We start from the raw sequence: 19,693 nt of genomic DNA, 5'->3' as shown, positions 1-19,693 counted from the left end.
CCGCCCCCCCCCCCCCCCATGGGCCCTGCTCTGTGTGTGACGGGGTAGAGCCATAACCTCCCCATCGGCCCTGCCCTGAGTGTGACAGGGTGTGGCGCCCCAACCCCCTGATCCGCCCTGCTCTGTGTGTGACAGGGGGCGGTGCCCCAACTCCCCTATCGGCCCTACTGTGTGAGTGACGGGGGGGAGCGCCTCAACCCCCTGATGGGCCCTACTCTGTGCGTGACAGGGGGGAGCTCCCCAACCCCCTGGTGGGCCCTGCTCTGTGCATGACAGGGGAGCTCCCCAACCCCCTGATCGACCCTGCTCTGTGCGTGACAGGGTACGGAGCCCCAACCCCCCTGATGGGCCCTGCTCTTTGAGTGACAGGGGGCAGCGTCCCAACCCCCTGGTTGGCCCTGCTCTGTGCGTGACAGGGGGTGGCGCCACAACCTCCCCATCGACCCTGCCTTGAGTGTGACAGGGGGCAGTGCCCCAACCCCCCAATCGGCCCTACCCTGAGCGTGACTGAGGGTGGCATCACAACCTCCTGATCGCCCTGCTCTGTGCATGACAGGGGGCGGCACCCCAAGTCCCCAATCGGCCCTGCTCTGAGCCCGACCAGGGGCTGCACCTAGGGATTGGGCCTGCCCTTTGCCATCAGGGAGCAGGCCTAAGCCAGCAGGTCGTTATCTCCGGAGGCGTCCCAGACTGCGAGAGGGCACAGGCCGGGCTGAGGGACCCCCCCTGCCCCCCGAGTGCACAAATTTTTGTGCATCGGGCCTCTAGTGTATAAATAATGAGAGAAATATGTTGATATGGACAATGAAGAAGCATTGGGTATAGAAACCAGAGAGAGGGGGAAATTATTAATACTGAAATGGAGAATAGGGACATATTCCTAGTAGAACAATGTGGGGTAATGGGAAGACAGTGTGATTTGAAACCTGGCAGCTCTGAATTTGAATCTCATCTTGAAACTTGTCAGCTCTCTTTTTGTGGGCAAGTGTTTTAACCTTTCTCCCTGGTGTTTTTATGTCTCTAAAGCCAAAAAGCAATAATATATTACATTGTTAATTGTATGGGTGAAAATAAATAGTATAATGTGGAAAATGCTATCATGAAGGCATCTAGTATTAAGTGTCCTTCTTCCTATTAGGTACTGTTTTTTAACTAGGAAAGTATATTCACACCTATAATTATTTTATGGTATGCAGTGAAAAATACAGCCTTAATTATATATTTAGAAGACAAGTATAAAGCAAATTTATGCATATATTCATATACAGTAAAGTTCTGTGAATCCTAGATCCAACAATAATTAGCAACATAGATTTGTGAATAACCATTCTGATTTTGGTACTCCTTATTTGTAAAATGGGGCTTATTTGTAAAATGGGTTTATTATAAGAATTACATAAGATAGTAGTCATGATGCATTTTGCTCTGGACCTGTCACAGAATAGAAGTATCTTTGTAATGAATGTTCCGTTTAATTGAGACCTCACATATTTTGAAGACTTGGTACTATAGTGAGACTATATTTATTTCTTTAGACTCTAAGCAAAAAAATAAATTTTTTTAAAAAAGAGCTACTACTTATTCATTTTCTCCTAGTGTTAATTGATAAAGTGTTTGCGAATGCATTTGAAATATTTAAACAATCATTTTGATCAGATGCCTACTGCTCCATATTTGACAGGTTAGAATAAAACCTTTCTTTATGAGGTAGGCTGTCATTCTACTTCATTTAATTGTCAAAGTCTAAATAAAATCCAATTTAGAACAAATAAACAGGTCTGTGTCAGAGCAAAGAGGAGGCTTCACTGTATTTTCTGAAACCTGCTTGGCAGTGATGTGACATTAGGAATTAGTTCACGTTGCATGGTTGTTTTCTGCTTCTCCATCTCCGCTTCCATTCTTCTTCATGCATAAAAAGCACGGAGAGGGAAGACAACTTGCTCATTACCCTTTCCGGTGGAATTTAACCTTTTCAGGGAAGGACACCTTTTTAGTTTGCTCACAGTACATATTGTATATAATAATTACATGCAATAATTTAACAGCAGTTTAAATTGAGTATACAATTAAATTATGCTTTTTGTAGCACATATATTACTATTTTAACAAGTTGAGGTTATGTGTCTTAAGTAAAATAGTAACCACTTTATTCACTTCCTCTATTTGTGCTTTCCTACCCATAGCCATCTTTGTAAAAATGTCATTTTTACCTATTAAAAGGGGGTGGGGGCGGGGGGAAGGGAGAGAAAAAAAGAATGATTTGAGGGAAAAAATATGAGTAGAGAGAATTCTTTTGCTTGGTCCTCAAATACAAACTCTATTATCCTAGGGTGACAAATGCTGGGTAAGATCAGAAAATATGTATAATTTTGTCATAGGTATCTCCCTCAAAGCTCAAATTCAGTCATTTATATCTCACTGAATCTTTTTTCTATGACAGTCCTACCTATTTCTATTTCATTTGAAAATTCATGTGGGTTTCCCTCTTCCTAGTTATTTGGGAATTGAGAGGATTAATTAATTTTTAAATAAAAAACACTACTGATGCCATTACTCTTTTGGGCAAAGTGAAAACTCTAACCACTCTGATGTCTAGGAGCTTAATCTAAGAGTTACAATTTCATATACTCTTTATGCTCTTAAATTATACAATTTTAATTAAATATTTTAATCGCAATTTTGATACTTGACAATTGCCTACTCTGGTTATCACTCAAAATTAAACTCATACTTTGTGTTCCTTGAAATGTAATCAAAAAAGTTTTCCTTAAAATTATCTGTGAGAGACATACTTTATGTCACTTATTTTATGACCTTATATAATTAAAACAAAACAAAATAATGCATGTGACATTTTATCAGTTGGGGAGAGGTTGGTTTGCAAATGATAGGAAACCCAAAATAACATTAGCTTAAACCAGCAATTTTCAACCCCTGTGCCGCCTCTTGGGTGCCTCTGGTGTGCTGCAAGAATTTTTAAAAGGTGCAATACCTGACTATTTTGTTAGGGGCACTGACCTCTTTTCCCTTATTTAAAGAAGAAAAAAAAAAAAGGAAAGAAAAGACAATAGCCAACACTACAAGAGCTATCTGGTGTGAATGAATCAAAATTATACCTTTTTTTTTGTCAGATTGGCAAAAAATATAATGAATTTTTTTGTGTGCTGCAAAATGTTAGTAATTAGTTTATGTGTGCCATGACATGAAAGAGGTTGAAAATTGCTGGTTTAAAGTAGTTAATTTACGTTTTCTCTCTTACAAAAAGTAGTCCAGAGGAGTGCAGTCCTCTGGACAGTTTCATGAAGGGCTGTTTCCTGGGCTCCTGTTAGTTTGTTCTCCACCATCTTCAGAACAGGATTTCTGCCTTGTAGTCAGGAGCACAGGAGAAGGGTAAGAGAAACAGGGTCCCCTCTATAAGGGCATGTCCTCAGTGTGCTTTCATCTCTTTAGGCAGAGTTTAGTCACATGACCAAGCCTGATTGACCATGTTTTTGTGTGTTGTTGTTTTTGTTAATGTGTGCAGTGGTGAGTGCATGTTAGGCACTTAAGTCCTCAGCTTTTGTGTTGCTCTAACCCTTGGAATTACTTCATTTGATTCATGTAGTAGTAACTTATTTTATTTACAGTGTTTGTTTTTTAAAAGGAATATGAGTTTGGTTCTATTTACTTCCTGTTATAGTCACTTGAGATTTTTGCTGTTTATCTATTTTATCAGGCAAGACTGGGAGCATTTGTGTTTTATAAGTATGACATGCTGCTATTAATTATTTCATTCCATGCCAGAAATTAAAATTTTATTTTTTCAGTTGTCCTATTATAAGCATAGCCTAAAACTAAGCATAAATCTTGTGAAAACAGTGAAAAGATGACTGTAATGCTATTTTACAGTTAAATTATATAAAATCTCATTATTGGAGTCATTAGCTAAATTAGCCAATTCGATTAGGAAATTTGAATTAATGCAAAAGTTCAAATATGGCTCCAAACCAATGCTAATTAATTTCACTTATAAAAAATTGAACATGAAAAATTTATAATATTTTAACTCAGAGGGAGAAAAAAATATTACTTTTAAAGTACCTACACATATTAAAGGGCAGTGGAACAAAATTCAGAAAAATATCTCAGTTTAAGATGAACATGATATTTTTGTTAGTAATTGAGCCTTAGGGATTATAACTTTGATTTTGTGAACCATTATCTGTAAATATTGTTATCTGATTTATCTTGATTACTAAGTAATTTTTGCCCAGGGAACAACCAAACTATTATTACTCAAATATTCTTAATAATATAAACTTAATTTTAAGTTCTTAACTTTTCAATTTCCAAAATGCTTCCTAAATATATAGTCATTTAATTCCGTGAAGCCCGTTATTACTGGTAAAATGTCGTCCTCTGTAACTTTGAGTTTCCATAGCTTGATCTGTCTTGAACTTCATTACCTGCATTCTTTACTTCTCTCGGAGCCTCACCTGACCTGTCACCTTGGGAAGGTGTACCTTTTGTGGGTTCCCAAAACACGTTGTGCTTTATTTACCCTGGATTGTGATTCTTTGCTTGTCTGTCTTCACCGTGATACAGTTCTTTCAAAAAAGTACTTATTCGTTGTTTGGTGATTGTATTCTCAATGTTTAGTATGTTGTAATGGTGCCACATGTTATTCAACAATGATATCAAAAGAAGAAACCAAGCGATTATATCTTTTAGTGTTTCCATAGTTTTACAGTTACAGGACTCTAGGTGGACCACACCCTGTTTCACCTGTGTTCTGCGTAGATGTCAGCTTAATTACCGCAGTGCATATTCTTGAAAAATTACTTTTCATTTGAAGTGCTTTATCAATAACTTCTGAGTATCTCAGATTTCAACCTTTTTAAAAGACCTTTCTGAGAACCTGAGGCAAAGGTAGCTTTACATAAATATTTTTGTTTTGCTAGGACTATTCAGAGGGCAGTCTATTACAAGGAGACACTGATCGCTGATGTTTTGTTTAGATGTACTGAAAGTGTGGAGAAGGGCATGCTTTTTCTTTTTAATTTTTAGAAAATTTTATTTTTTATGAAATTATGGTAGATTAGATTTTTATTGAAAACTAGTGGCCCGGTACACAAAATTTGTGCACATTAAAAGGAAATTAATTGGAGGAGATATTTTATTATTGCTATTTGCCCTTTCTCTATAAGAGAAGTGTCAGAGATGAAAGAAAATTAGTAAAATATATATGAAAATCTCCCTCCTGTCGGAGTCTGAGGCATACTGTGGGACCCAGAGTCAAGTCCCTGCCCACTCGCGTGTTCCTCGAAATCGTGTGAGACTCAGACCTGGCTGGCTCCACCCCCATTGGGTGAGATCCAGACCCTGCCGGCCCCAACCCCATCAAGCCACACCAGGCACAGGGCGCAGCCTCAGGTCTCCCAGCCCGGCGCCAGGCAGGGGGTGCACCCTCAGGTCCCTCGTCAAGCCCCACTGGGTTGGGGGGGGCGGGGCGGGTACAGCCTTAGGTCTCCCGGCCTGGTGCCAGGCGGAGGGTGCAGCCTCAGGTCCCCTGGTGCACCCTCACGTCCCCTGGCACTGGGGCAGGGGGCATGGCCTAAGGTATCCAGTCAAGCCCCACTGGGCAGGGGGATGTGGCTTCAGGTCCCCCATCCCGGTGCCAGGGCGGGGGGACCAGCATCAGGTCCTCCAGCCGGGGGTGGGGGGCATGGCCTGATGTCTCCCATCAAGCCCTGCCGGGCTGGGAGCATGGCTTGAGGTCCCCTGTCAAGCCCCACCGGGCAGGAGGTGCAGCCTGAGGTCCCTGCTGATCACTTGTTATGGGAACTCCACCTCTGCTGTGGGCATAGCCACCTTGTGATTGCATGATGGAGTGGGGGTCAATTTGCATATTACCTCTTTATTTTTATTTATTTATTTATTTATTTATTTTCTGATTATGATGGAACTTTATTAACTCTGTGATCTGTGCCAACATGGCCAGCAATTGTATAGAAATTTAAGATGTACCCATCAAATGTGATAATAATAACATAATAACCTTCACCACTACCATCACAATAATAACAACAAACATTCCTGCCCTATGGATTTGTAGATAAATAGATGATTAGAGGAAGAGGGGGTGATAGAAAATAAAAAAGTAAAACTAATTTTAAAATATCAAGAAATGCAAAAAAGTGATTATCAAATAATTAAAAAGTAATTTGAAAAATTCAAGGAAAAATAGAGTAAGATAAGTTTGGACTGCTAAGAAAGGGTGTTGAACTGTAAAATTATGTGGTCAAAACATTTTATTGAATAAGAGCTCAATCTCCCATTATATCTATTGAAATAATATGCGGAAGCTTAAATGTTAGTAAACAAAAAACTGGGGTCCAACCCCAGCAGGTCCAGGGGTCCCCAAAGATGTGGACGGAGTCGGCGAAGAAGGAATGACACAGAGACAGTGTTCAGTTGATCAGCAGCCTAGCCAGGATCTCCAGTCAGGATCTCCAGCCAAGTTCTGGTCTGGATCTCCAGAGAGGTTCTGCTTAGGATCTCCAGCTAGGTTCTGTGTCCATGTTCTCTTGCTAGGTTCTCCAGCCAGGTTCTGTATCCATGTTCCCTCACTAGGTTCTCCAGCCAGGTTCTGTCCAGGTTCTCCAGCCAGGTTCAGTCACCAGGTTCTAGTCAGGTTCTCTTGCCATGTTCTATCCAGGTTCTGTAGCCAGGTTCTGTCTCTAGGTTCTGTTGCCAGTTTCTGTCCAGGATCTTTTGCCATGTTCTCTCCAGCGAAATTCTTCTGTCTCTAGGTTCTGTGTAGGTTCTGTCTTCTAAGTTCTGTCTTCTAAGTTCTGTGTCTGCATATTACCTCTTTATTATATAGGATTACTTAATCCTTTCTTTTTGTAATTAAATTTATTGGGGTTCATTGGTCAACTTGATCATATAGGTTTCAGGTGTGGGTTTCTATGTTACAAGATCTGTATACTGCACTGTGTGCCCACCCAAATGTTTGCTTTCTTATATTTTTTGTTTTTTACATAGTTCTGTATGTGATTGACATGAGAACCTTATTTCTTATAATATTATTTCAATTTCTCCCCCCAAAACACTTTAACTTCACATTAATGTATAGTATAGACCACTTTTATTAATTGAAAGGCAACCTCATATAACATGAATAAAATTATTTCCCATTAGATTCTTGCTTGATGGTATATTAAAATGTGTTCTTATTTTTAATACTATAAACATAGAAACCAGAAGATTATATTGATCAGCATGTAAACAAACTATGTCATCAACTTTCAACAGTCATTTGGTATGAGTAATCTACCAAAACACAAATCCTGCTTATAGTAATGAGATTGCTGGGCTTGAATTGTAGCACACTTCTTTCTTGTTGTGTGACCTTTCGCATGTTGTTGAACTTTTTCTTGCCCTAGGTTCATCATCTATAATATGGAGTTAGTAAGAATAACCTACCTATAAGATTATCGTTGAGTAATAAGTTAACATATGTAAAATGCATAATACATTGTGAGTACTCATTAAGTTTAGCTGGTATTATTATTACCACCATAATTATTACAATGTGCACGGTTCTCTCCTTCTGTCATATCTTCAGCAAAATAAAGAATAGGTTCTGTAAATGTGGAGAAGGGCAGTAACAGAAGCTTGGTTGTCATAGTGCTAGGATTGACCCAAATTCATCCAGTCCTGCCAAAATGGCATTTGATTCCTTCTCTGAGCATCAAATCAAGTTAGTGTTATACAAAAATCTGGAGAGTTTTAGAGCAAAGGAAACAACCTGGTACGCATATATCTAGAATTGATTAATTATTTCCTCTTTTATTTTTCTTCTGGAAATAGCATGAGATTTAGTATCAGAGAACCTGCTCCAATCCTGCCTTTGTCTTCTTATGAACCATGAGACCTAGAGCTGGTAAATTCTCTGTGGACTGCTCTTTCTTCCTGTATATCATGGAGCCTCTGATAACACTTTTTATTGCTGGCCAACTGCTGCTTGTTTTTCAAGCTTCTGACACTGTCACCCTGGCTCTGTGAACCTTTGTCCATTCCTGAGCTGGGGTGGTGTTGGTCCTCTGTCCTCTCTCATAGCAATTTTCCATACCATTTATTTCCTTTCTTGTTTCCCCCAGTAGCTTGAGCATCATTGGCAGGTGCATTTCTGTCTTTTTCACATCTGCAGCATGCAAACTAGGGCCTAGTTGATGCTCAATTAAATCCTTAGCCATGAGAAATTAGTCACAATAGCCATTTCAATTGGTTGGACTCACTCCATTGCTAATGTTATTCAAATGATGCAAAGGATGATGCTCTAATTTAAAGAGCCACATTATATAATTCTGGACACTTGCCTGCTACAAATCTCCATGTGAGTATTTTCCTCCAAAGATTAAGCAGGCCGGACAGGATTGTCTAGATCTGGGTACCATACCAATTATTTTTTTCTCTTCTTTGTATATTTTATGAATTGGAAAATGACAGCAATATCATGCATCAGTATTGGGGAGGCCATGAGGCTGAATGCATACACCAGTTTTCAAAGTTTATGGACTTTAGGCATGTGTCAAAGAAGTGTGCTCATCTCTCATGCTCTTTCTCTCTAGCCTAGCTGCATATTTTCCCTTTAGAAATGTAATTATGTGGAGACTAATTAGGGGGCTATTGCAGTTATTTAGGTGATAGGAAAGATAAAGGGGCTCTGACTGCCATAAAGATGAACCTTGAGGGGCAGAATAAAGAATCTTAAAAAATGAGAGTCTGTAGGTTCTGGAGACTTTATAAAACATGGAATTTTGAGGATAAGTAAAAAGTCAGATTTCTGATTTTAGCAACCTGATGGTCCTAATTATTGAGGAGATTTAATTTCTTTATTTTCATTGGGAGATACTGTTTTTAAGATTTGGATGCATTGCTTTTGAAATTCCATTGAGCACCTAGGTTAATGTGGCTCCGTAAACTGTTGAAAACAGAGCTGGATGTCAGGAGAGAGAACTCGGCATATGAGCTGCATGTGTGCGTGATGTCATGTAGAGACAATATGTAATCATGAAAAGAGAAAAAGACTTAAGTCCTGTGAAACACCAACTTTCCTTAAAGGAATAAATCAACAAGAGGAAGTGTTTTCATTTTCTGTAGGATGGTCCCAGGGATAAAAGAGAACTAGAGGAGACTGGTTTCCCAGAAGCCAAGGAAATACAATTTTAGGAAGGAAGATGGGTTCAATAGTCATAGGTGCTACAGTTGAATGGGTGGTTCACATCAACATGTTATTTTTAAAATGTGGTCATTAGTAGAAATTTCATTATGACATTCTGTGGAATTCTGGGAAATAGCCAACACTGGATTTAGGGGTAAATGAAATTTGAGCCATTGGACATGTACACCATAGACATTCTTAAAGGAAATCTACCTTTAAATGGAAGAACAATAATAAGCAGTAAGTAGTCGGAGGTAGATGAAGGAATAAAGGTTTTCAAGTGGTTTTTCCCTGCCTTTATGCTAACAGGCACATGAACATTTTTGTGGTCTTAAAGGAAAGAAAACTGTAATGCAGAAAGAGATGGAACATACTGGATAAAGAGGGCCTCATGAAAGATTTGAATTCCTAGAAAAGGTAGAAAGAAGAGATTAAACGACTGGATGGTATTTTCCTCTGATGTCATTAGCCTGTATCAAAGGAAAAGCATCTCTTTATCTGAATCTCAAAGGAAAATGACGAAGACAATTAACTTTGTAGATAAGTTTCTAAAATGAGATAATGTATATGAGCTAGTTAACTGGAAAGCATTTTGTCAATAAAATTATTGTTATAAAGGGTATTATTCCTTTTTTGAGATGTATGTTTGTGTTTTCTCTTTATCAAGTTTACTCATTTTTAAAGGCAATAGAACATTTTCACAAACTCTTGATTACTGCAGAAAACTATTCTTCTTTGTTCCCAGCAACTGAAAAATACACTTAACAGCAAAGCATATCAATTTCATGATCAAATTAACTGTTAACATTTTTTAATGAAAATGTACATGTATGTATAGATGTAAGTGATGTTCATGTGTTTGGAAATGGTTTGCTCTATTCAAATGATTTTTTTATTTTACTTATTTATTATTTTAAAATATGTTTTTATTGATTTTAGAGCGAGAGGAAGGGAGAGGGAGAAAGAGATAGAAACATCAATGATGAGGATCATTGATCGGCAGCCTCCTGCATGCCCCCGTCTGGGGGTTGAGTTCATAACCTGGGCATGTCCCTGACCTGGAATAGAACTGTGATCTCTTGGTTCCTGGGTCGACACTCAACCACTAAGCCATGCAGGACGGGCGACTTTTTAACTTTTTTATTTATTGACACTATTACAGGTGTCCTTTTTAACAAACAGTATTAGAAATAATCATGAAATTAATTTATGCTAATGACAGGAGGGAGCAACCTTTAATTTCAAAATGATTTGCTTTAGATATTTTTTAATGATGCCCATTAAATAATAAACTGAGGATTTTAAAATACTCTCTAAAATGATAAGCTTTTATCAGTAGCCTTCTCATTTCTCAAAGCTCCCTTTTACCAGCCTTTCAAAAGCCTCAGCAGCTGGCAAGTAGAATCTGCAATTTGAGGTTGATAACAGCAGTACTCAGGCCCCAGAGAGGTGCCAAATGTCTGTAAGATACTCGCTGATTACAAGAGGAGAGGGAAAGGCCAAAAAGGCCTCTGTGAGAGCTTTTCAACTAAGTTCAGTGCCCTGACACTGTATTTTCAGAGATATGATTATAATTGATTCTCAAATAGGTTAGGAGAGCAGGGTCTGGAATGGCTGGGGTAACACATGTGGCCACTGCCCAAGGGCCTCCTAGAGGTATGGGGTGTGGAGTCTGAGCGTCTGTAGTGAACTGAAATGTGCTCAATACAGTGGGGCCTTGACTTATGAGTTTAATTTGTTCCGTGACGGAGCTCGTAACTCAAATTACTCGTATGTCAAATCTTAAAGTGAACGAGTGAGACACGTGATGCTGGGCTGATGTTGTGGCGTTCACTGTGACGTTCGCTGCGCCAACTAGCGGTGGAGTATCTGAAGCTGGCTCGTAACCCGAATTTTAGCTTGCAACTCAAAGCAAAAAATCGGCCAAGATACGGCTCGTATCTCGAAAAACTCGTTAGCCGGGACACTCGTAAGTCAAGGCCGCACTGTATTCTGAAATAAGGAAATAACAATGTGGATAGTCTTTAATCTTTCTCTTTGTGTCTTTATGGCTTCTGATTAAATTCTGACTCTTTATCCTGTGGACCTAGATTACACTTTGTCTTTCAGGCAGTCATGGACCAGTATTTCCCAAACAATATGACTAGTGAGAGAGGCATTTCATGTTTAAATAAATACACATATAACCACATATGCATATATATGTATTTAATTTAGACAGGTTTCTTTTCTGAAGTGATGAAAAAATGTGCATGCTCCAAGAAGAAATTTAGGTGGTTTTTCTGACCAGTGGGAGAGAAAAGACTGTGGGAAAGAGGAAAGTTCAGTGAGGATAAAGGGCTTTTTGAAAATACTTCTTTTTTAAAAAAATATTTTTTTTATTGATTTTAGAGAGAAAGGGAAGGGGATAGAAAGATAGAAACATCAATGATGAGAGAGAATCATTGATCGGCTGCCTCCTGCACGCCCCCTACTGGAGACCGAGTCTGCAACCCAGACATGTGCCCTTGGACGGAATCAAACCTGGGTGCTTCCTTCCACAGGCTGACACTTTATCCACTGAGCCAAACCGGCTAGGGCTGAAAATACTTCTTAATACTTTCTCATGCAACATAAATGCAACTGATACCTCTCCAATATTTTTTCTCCTGAGGAATAATTTCCTTCTATTTAGAATTTATTTTTATAGTAACAGGTCAGGGTTTTTATGGCCCCTTAACCATTTTTTATTTTTAAAACATAAAATAAAAATTTGTGGTTTTATGTATAGTAACACGGTCCTATCTCCAAATTTCTCTTTTCCTCACGCAGAGGGTTACTCCTGCAGGAGAACAGCAGGTTTGCAGAAGCGCTACATTATTATAAACTGGCAATCGGGAGCAGGCCTACACTGGCTTGTAAGTAACAGTCAAAGTTTTTCTTCTTCTTTTTTTAAAGTTTTTCTTTTTAAATATCTTTTGCTTTTCCTCTTCATGCATGAAAATTATCTTGATGACTTACAACCTCATAGAGAAAAAAGCATGTGCTCCTATTTTTGAAAACTTGTCAATCAAATTATAAGCCTCTAATAATTATATCTCTCATTTTAACCGTATTTTGATATCAGTTTGTCATTTCTTAATATGTTCACGTAAATACAACTTTTATTCATCTAGATTTTAAGTTCAGAATGTTTTGAACTTTTTGGGAACAGAGATTATTCCAGATATTTTTCAGTAATACCGACACTTCTTACTACATTATTTGTTCCCATATGTATTTGTTCCCTAAGTATTTGTGTCTTGGTTTCTTCTAAAAATCAGAAATAATCCATAGAAAGTAAATTGAAGTAAAGGTAACTTATTGTATCCACAGTGCACATCATCTTCTTACATTTATATTTCCACGTTTTTCTCTCAGCTGCATATTTAAACACCGGTATTATTCTGATGAACCAAGGAAAGACCGAAGAAGCCCGACGTACATTCCTAAAGTGTTCTGAGATCCCTGATGAAAACCTGAAGGACCCTCACGCGCATAAGAGCTCGGTGACCAGCTGTCTGTACAACCTGGGAAAGCTCTACCACGAGCAGGGACGCTATGAGGTCAGGCCCAGACCTCTCTCCCCCTTCCCTTCCCCCTTGTTTTGATCCCGTCTCAGTGCTTTCTACCTTACCATCTCATCACAGGGGCGCTGTGAGCATTTAAGAAGCTAATGTGTGTTTTATTAAAAGAGTTTCAAGATGAAATTCATTTCTGGGGGGAAAACCCTCTGCTAAAGAACACTTACCGCCCTAGTCCGTTTGGCTCAGTGGATAGTGCCAGCCCATGGACTGAAGGGGTCCTGGGTTTGATTCCGATCAAGGGCACACGCCTCCATTGCAGGCTCGATCCCCAGTCCTGTAGGGGTGCATGCTGGAGGCAACCAATCGATGTGTCTCTCTCACGTCAAGGTTTCTCTGTTTCTCCCCCTCCCTTCCATTCTCTCTAAGAATCAATGGAAAAAATATCCTTAGGTGAGGATTAACAAAACAAACAGAAAAGAATACTTAACAGATTTCTTTTTGTGTTGTTAATCCTGACCCAAGGATATTTTTCCCATTGATTTTATTTTTAAAAGAGAGTGGAAGGGAGGGGGGAGAGAGAGAGAGAAAAAGAGAGAGAGATGTTTGTGAGAGAGACACATTGATTGGTTGCTTCCTTCACACGCCCCTACTGGGGCTGGGATGGAACCTGCAACCCAGGTATATGCCCTTGACTGGGAATCAAACCCAAGATGCTTCACTTGCCAACACTGTAACCGCTGAGTAACACTGGCCATGGCAACAGATTTCTTTACTATTAATTTCTCAGAGCAACTCTTCAAGAAGGGGAAATTACAACCATTGCTCCACAAGCTTATTTGCTTATCATCTCTGATTTTATGATCCAAGACATATTGTGACTGTTCCCTTATTTCCAATGTTTGATGTTACAAAATACATTGTACTCTGAGTATTAAGTATTAATATGATATAAATCCTTCCCATTTCTTTTAATTGTTTTTAAAACAATAATTAATTTAAAATTAGTTTGTGTTTTCTTTTTTTGAGAGAGAAGAAAAGTGATGGAGATGAGACCTTGCACAGAGAGCTGGGAGGTTGACTGTCTTGTCCTCCCTTTCTCTCACAGGAAGCATGTGGGCATGGTTTCTTCTCTCACATTCAGTATCGCACCTCCCCTCTTTCAGACCACACCCCTACATACTCCTTCCTGTTGTACCAATAATGTACTATAGAGATACAACTTTTAAAATTATTACATTTCATAATCTCAGTGGGTCTCAGTATCTTGGGTTTGTTATTTTATATTTTATTTAGATCCTACTTGGTGGCCTGATTTTAATTACAGATTATAGATGACTATGGGTGATTTCCAAATATGAATTTTTCTAGCATTTTAATTGAATAATCTATGTGAACTGAAATTTTATATTAAAATAAAAGAGCTTGGCCGAAACCGGTTTGGCTCAGTGGATAGAGCGTCGGCCTGCGGACTGAAAGGTCCCAGGTTCGATTCCGGTCAAGGGCATGTACCTGGGTTGCGGGCATATCCCCAGTGGGAGATGTGCAGGAGGCAGCTGATCGATGTTTCTCTCTCTCATCGATGTTTCTAACTCTCTATCTCTCTCCCTTCCTCTCTGTAAAAAATCAATAAAATATATTTAAAAAAAAAAAAAGAGCTTGGTAATATTCAGCTACTTGTTACACTAAATTTTTATCTCGCCTTCTTCACTCACTGGGTTGAATATTTTTATTCATGAAATTGTAGTAGTATGACATCAAAGTACAGCTGAATTATTCCCCCCCCCCCAATGAGCCATTTAGAAATAGCAATGGAACTTTGTAATTTTGGAATGATGTTGTTATTTTTTTTTTTTTTGGTGAATATTCTTGTATTTCATCTTTTTTTTTTTTTTTTTTTTGGTTTGTTTCTTAAATTAGGAAGCCCTTAGTGTATATAAAGAAGCAATTCAGAAAATGCCAAGGCAGTTTGCTCCACAGAGCTTGTACAACATGATGGGTAAGTCAAACCTTACTATTTCAATTGCTATTTCAGGGACCCGTGGGGAAATTAAAACCCGTGCTTGTGTTAAATGGAATTCTAATACGTTATAGCATTGATCCTCACCCAGAGAACTCTTTATTCACAACTGGGTGTCACATTCAAATTTTCACATAGCATACTTTTTCTAAACAAGAGCAAATATGTGCATTATCATATTGATTCTCAACAAATTGTCCAGATCGCAGAGTTGTTGCAAGGGGCTCACAAGCCCTTTTGGGTATTAAGCATTAGCTAGATTCCGGAGATTGAAAAAGATGAATACAGTCCACAGATTTGAGCGAAGTTATCAAATTCATGATACTTTTTAATCATGTTACTTGCTTAATCAGAAGATCCTCAGAAGTAAACATGCTACGATGTAGAGATGAATGCATTTTGGTGCTTGTAACAGATGAGATTAACTGAGTCAATTTGCATGGTTTTCATTGATCAGGCCTTGGATCTTCAAGGCCTTTTTTTTAGGTTAGTGTTTTAGAGTAAAAACAATACTGTGAAAACTGCAAATGTGCTACTACAATTACTCCTTTTTCTTCATTGGGTAATTACCTTCATTTTCTTATTAGAAAGCATGCAGGCTAGGGCATTGGTTTTTCTAAGTGCAAGAGCTCAAGAATTAGAATTTCTAATAAAGTATCTATCACTTACAATTGATTTGTGACTGTAAGTTGTCAACGCAGCTATTTGATGGTGGATGGAAACTGCCCATTCAGCATGTGACTCTTGGAAAGAGTCCCTGAAGTTTAGGGTGTTCTGCTGATTGGTTTGCTGTTTCCAGATAAGGGAGGGAAGAGGAGGGCTTGCTTTTGTCCTCAAATCAAATATATATATATTAAATCCAGAGCACAAATTGCAAACTCAGATTTTTCTTTTTACTAAACTGGTTAAGTTGCTTACTATTTCTAGGCTTTCCTCGTGCATATAAAAGTAATGAGACAACATGGTCTCTAGGATTATTTATGCTTTTGTATTCTATTATTTGAGAAATTTGATACTAGTTTGTATGGCTTCAGCACACACACATTAAAAAATATCTTAAATCCTCCCAAACTATAGAATATATGCCTGGCCTGGCCAGTGTGGTTCAGTAGTTGAGCATCGACCTATAGACCAGGAGGTTTTGGTTAGATTCCTGGTTAGGGCACATGATCGGGTGGCAGGCTCAATCCCCAGTAGGGGGAGTGCAGGAGGAAGCTGACCAGTGATTCTCTGTCATCATTGATGTTTCTGTCTCTCTTGCCCTCTCCTTTCCTCTCTCTAAAAAAATTATACACACACACACACACACACACACACACACCTGACAAGGACACACACTTTCACTTTTTTCTAAATGATAGAAATTTAAGAAATAGTTAAGAGACAGAATGAGACACTGGTCATTAAGCAGAAAAAAAAATGATTTGGAAGAGGTTAATATATTCATCCTATGTCTCTGGGACCCCTGCCCCAGTTGCCTGTGCAGTGTGGAATGATTTAATGCTCATATTAAAAAGGACATTGGTGTATTTCTAGTTGTTGCTTCTTTTTCTCTTTGCTATGATTATTAAAAGCTAAAATTTACCTTCATTAAATGTACTTTTGCCCTTAAACTCTTATAATTTAAAACAGTGCCTTATACTATCCAGCATTTTACCATCAGTCTATCTATTCAGATGAAATGTACATGTTCAGGAAGTGTGTGCTTAGCGGGTTTAGATTTATCAGAATTAACTTTTAAATATTAATACTGGATGGTTATTTCTGTCAAAGTGAATACTAAAAGGATCATTTTTCTAGTTTTATCTAAAGAGGCTCAATGATTTTAGTTTATGATTTTATTCTTAATGCTAATGCTTGGGAAGACCATTATTTCCAATTTCCCTCAATTATGAAATAAGATGTCTTTCTTTAAACTGGGAAGGGGCTCTGAGATCCTTGGCAACAGACTGCATTTGGCATCTTGATTGTTAATGGGAAGTGTGGCATTCACTATAGTTAGTGATTTCAGAAAATTCATTCAATTATTTTATGTTAATAATTTGATTGAAAACTCAGCTGGTACCTTGGGATCTGTCTCTCATATGGTTACGCAAATATTGAGCACACACAGGCAGTGGAAGATAAGTTAGTCCCTGGGGTTATTGCTTAGTCCTTTGTCTTATTTTCCATTATAGAAAGAGGCAGTAGCTTTGCCCAGACTCTGAAAAGCACTCTAACCATTTTCAAGGGGAGAATCCCAATATAATTTAAAATTGCAGATTGCTCCCCAAATCATTGTGGTTGCTTTCTGTTCAGTTTTGAGTGAAGGTCTGTTATCTGACCAGGCTTGTAGTTTCAACTGTTTACGAAACTATAATTTTCTCAGAGAGTGAGTTCACCTCCTAATCAAATGGGTGAAATCCTCTGAGTGTTTGCTTTAACTCTTAATACATTTTGATTAGCCTCCATTTGACAAGAAAAAAAATGGCCCAGGAGATAAACTGCCTTATCAGTTCATCAGTTTCATTAGTCTGTCAGCATGTGCTGATTATCCTATCAAGTTTATCAACAGCCTTGAATGTGTTTTCTAATTCTCACATTTACATATTATTAGTGCCCTTCAGGGATCAGTGATGGATTATAATGTCTGGCTAGATTTAACCTGTAAGTATTCATTTTTCTCATGGCTCATTCATTTCCCCCTTAATGACCACTTTCTGCAAACACTTGTGTGTATGTATACAAAAATTATTTTCCACCCTACTTTTTATTTTATTTGAAGGTTAGGAGAAATAAAGGAATATTTGTGAAAAAATACAGTCACATTTGAATGTTATTATTAGTTTCATAACTCAATTTACTGCAGTTGCTCTTCAACAAAAAAAACAACACATAAAAACACACTAGTTCTTTGCACTTTCCCTTTCCTTGAACATTTTATGAAAAACTTTTATCACTCTCTATTCCATATTCTGATAATTGACTTATTCGGAATACCAAATGAGCAAGTATATTTTCCCAATCGTGTATTAATGGAAAAACACGTTTGATTTACTTCCCAATTTAATTTTTTTGGTATATTTTATTCTAAGATTGTTAATCTTTACTTTGGCAGTTCATAAGTAAATTTTTAAAAACTATTTAAAAAGATATTCTCATTATTCTGTTTGCTTTCGTAAATCCTAGGTGATTGAATAACAACAATTGAGAAGTATCATTCCATTCAAAATTATGTACATTACAAACGTAAAAATAATGGAAAGCAGATGCTAATTATAAACAAAAATTAAACTTTCACCTAAATGGTGGTTGTAATTACGGTAGCAAGGTATGAGAATACATAAAATATTTAGAGATCAAATCATAAAATAACCACTAAATGGAGATTCTGTATAGGGTGAAGTCATATAGCCCAGGTTCAAATGATGGCTTTGACACTTACTAGCTGAGCAAATTACTTAAGTGAAGCCTCATCTCTCCCCTCCGTTAGATGGCTGTAATAGAAGTGTCAGCTTGAGGATTAATTGGGATAATAAAAGTAAAGTTATTGGATCAAATGCCCAACCTAGGAAGTGTTTATTTAGATTACCTCCATTGCGATCATTACCATTTCTGTGGATCTATAAGCTCCAAATGCCAATGACTGTATTCTCTATTAGTTATTTTTCTGTTTACCGATGTAAGTATTATTTCTCTATAGATAAGATTTTGTCATGGTGATGGCCTTACAGTCACTGCTGATTCAACAAGGATTCTACTTAGTTCTGTCCTAGAATTGCTGTATTTCTCTAGAAGTTCATTTTCCCTTGTCCCTTAGCAACCATAGTCAAAATCCTTCTTTGATCAGTAACTATGTTAACCAAAAGTGAAACAGCTTACTCAGCTAATGCCCAGTTAACAAATTCATTAATAGAGTACTCCCTCTAAATTAAAATTGTCATGTTTAGGTTAGAGTTTCTTCTGTTTTTCTTATCATGGCATATTTTCCCCCTAGACTTAGTTAAAATTATTTTTATTTTAACATCCAGTACAGTTCTTTATTGAATCTCCATTTCTCTTTTATTCTCAAAGTATAGGTGTATTTTAGAATCAGAGAATATTGACATTGGAAGACTCATATCTTAAAATCCTCTTAACGTAATCACTTTTATTTTGCAAGATAAAAATAAACACTCAAAGTGTATGTTCAGAATTACACAGTTTGTATTAGAACCAGTATAGCTTTCTGACTTAAATTCAAGTGCTTTTCCTAGTTAGGCTTCTGTATGACTGAAACTGGCATGTTTTGTACTGTGTCAATATAACTTTTCCTTACCTTTTTTAAAAATCAGTGAAATGTGTATATATATATATACATATTTCATAGATATATTTTTATTATATATCTACTAGAGGCCCGATGCATGAAATTAGTGCAAGGGGCTCGGCCCTCGCAGCCGTGGCTTGCCTCAGCCCTTGCAGCCCCAGCTTCATCCGGAAGGTCGTCTGGAAGGTTGTTCAGCTGTCTGGTCTAATTAGCATATTGTGCTTTTATTATTATAGATTACATAGATATGTAACAAAAACCTCTTCATCTTAACAAAAAAGAATACTGTGATTTCATCACAGATGCATTAACTATGCAGGGTATTATTTTTTCTTTTCTTTTTTTTTAATGTAGGTTAATTGCTGTCTGTCCTCAATTTTTCTCTTCTTTCTCTATAATTATTTTCCTTAAAAATGTCCACTTAAACATTGTTTTTGAATAAGATTATGGGGAACAAAATTAGGCTGTAACTTCCAGTTACTTTTATCAGCTAGAGCCCTTTCAAACCCCAGTGGTCATTTTAAGTCTATTTACTATTTAAAATGAAATCACTCTGCTTTCTCAATGCAAAGTAATTGTTGGGTTTAATTACATAAGCAATTTAGGCCATTTTCAGTTGGTAATTTATCCTGAGG

At 37.7% G+C, this 19,693-nt stretch overlaps 1 protein-coding gene across 3 annotated transcripts in view; it reads left to right on the top strand.

Annotated features, from left to right (window-relative positions):
* Positions 1 to 19,693, top strand: part of TMTC2 (transmembrane O-mannosyltransferase targeting cadherins 2) — a 398,878-nt gene that overhangs the window by 245,641 nt on the left and 133,544 nt on the right. For all 3 annotated transcript variants that reach the window (XM_036300084.1, XM_036300085.1, XM_036300086.1), the window contains exons 5-7: positions 12,020 to 12,105; positions 12,608 to 12,792; positions 14,671 to 14,749. In XM_036300084.1, the coding sequence (XP_036155977.1) occupies positions 12,020 to 12,105; positions 12,608 to 12,792; positions 14,671 to 14,749 (350 nt within the window). The remainder of the gene's footprint in view (positions 1 to 12,019; positions 12,106 to 12,607; positions 12,793 to 14,670; positions 14,750 to 19,693) is intronic.

Source organism: Myotis myotis, unplaced genomic scaffold, assembly GCF_014108235.1.
Source record: "Myotis myotis isolate mMyoMyo1 unplaced genomic scaffold, mMyoMyo1.p scaffold_m19_p_3, whole genome shotgun sequence".
Lineage (NCBI taxonomy): Eukaryota > Metazoa > Chordata > Mammalia > Chiroptera > Vespertilionidae > Myotis > Myotis myotis.
Note: the sequence above shows the minus strand (reverse complement) of the source record. Positions and strands in the feature narration are given on the sequence as shown.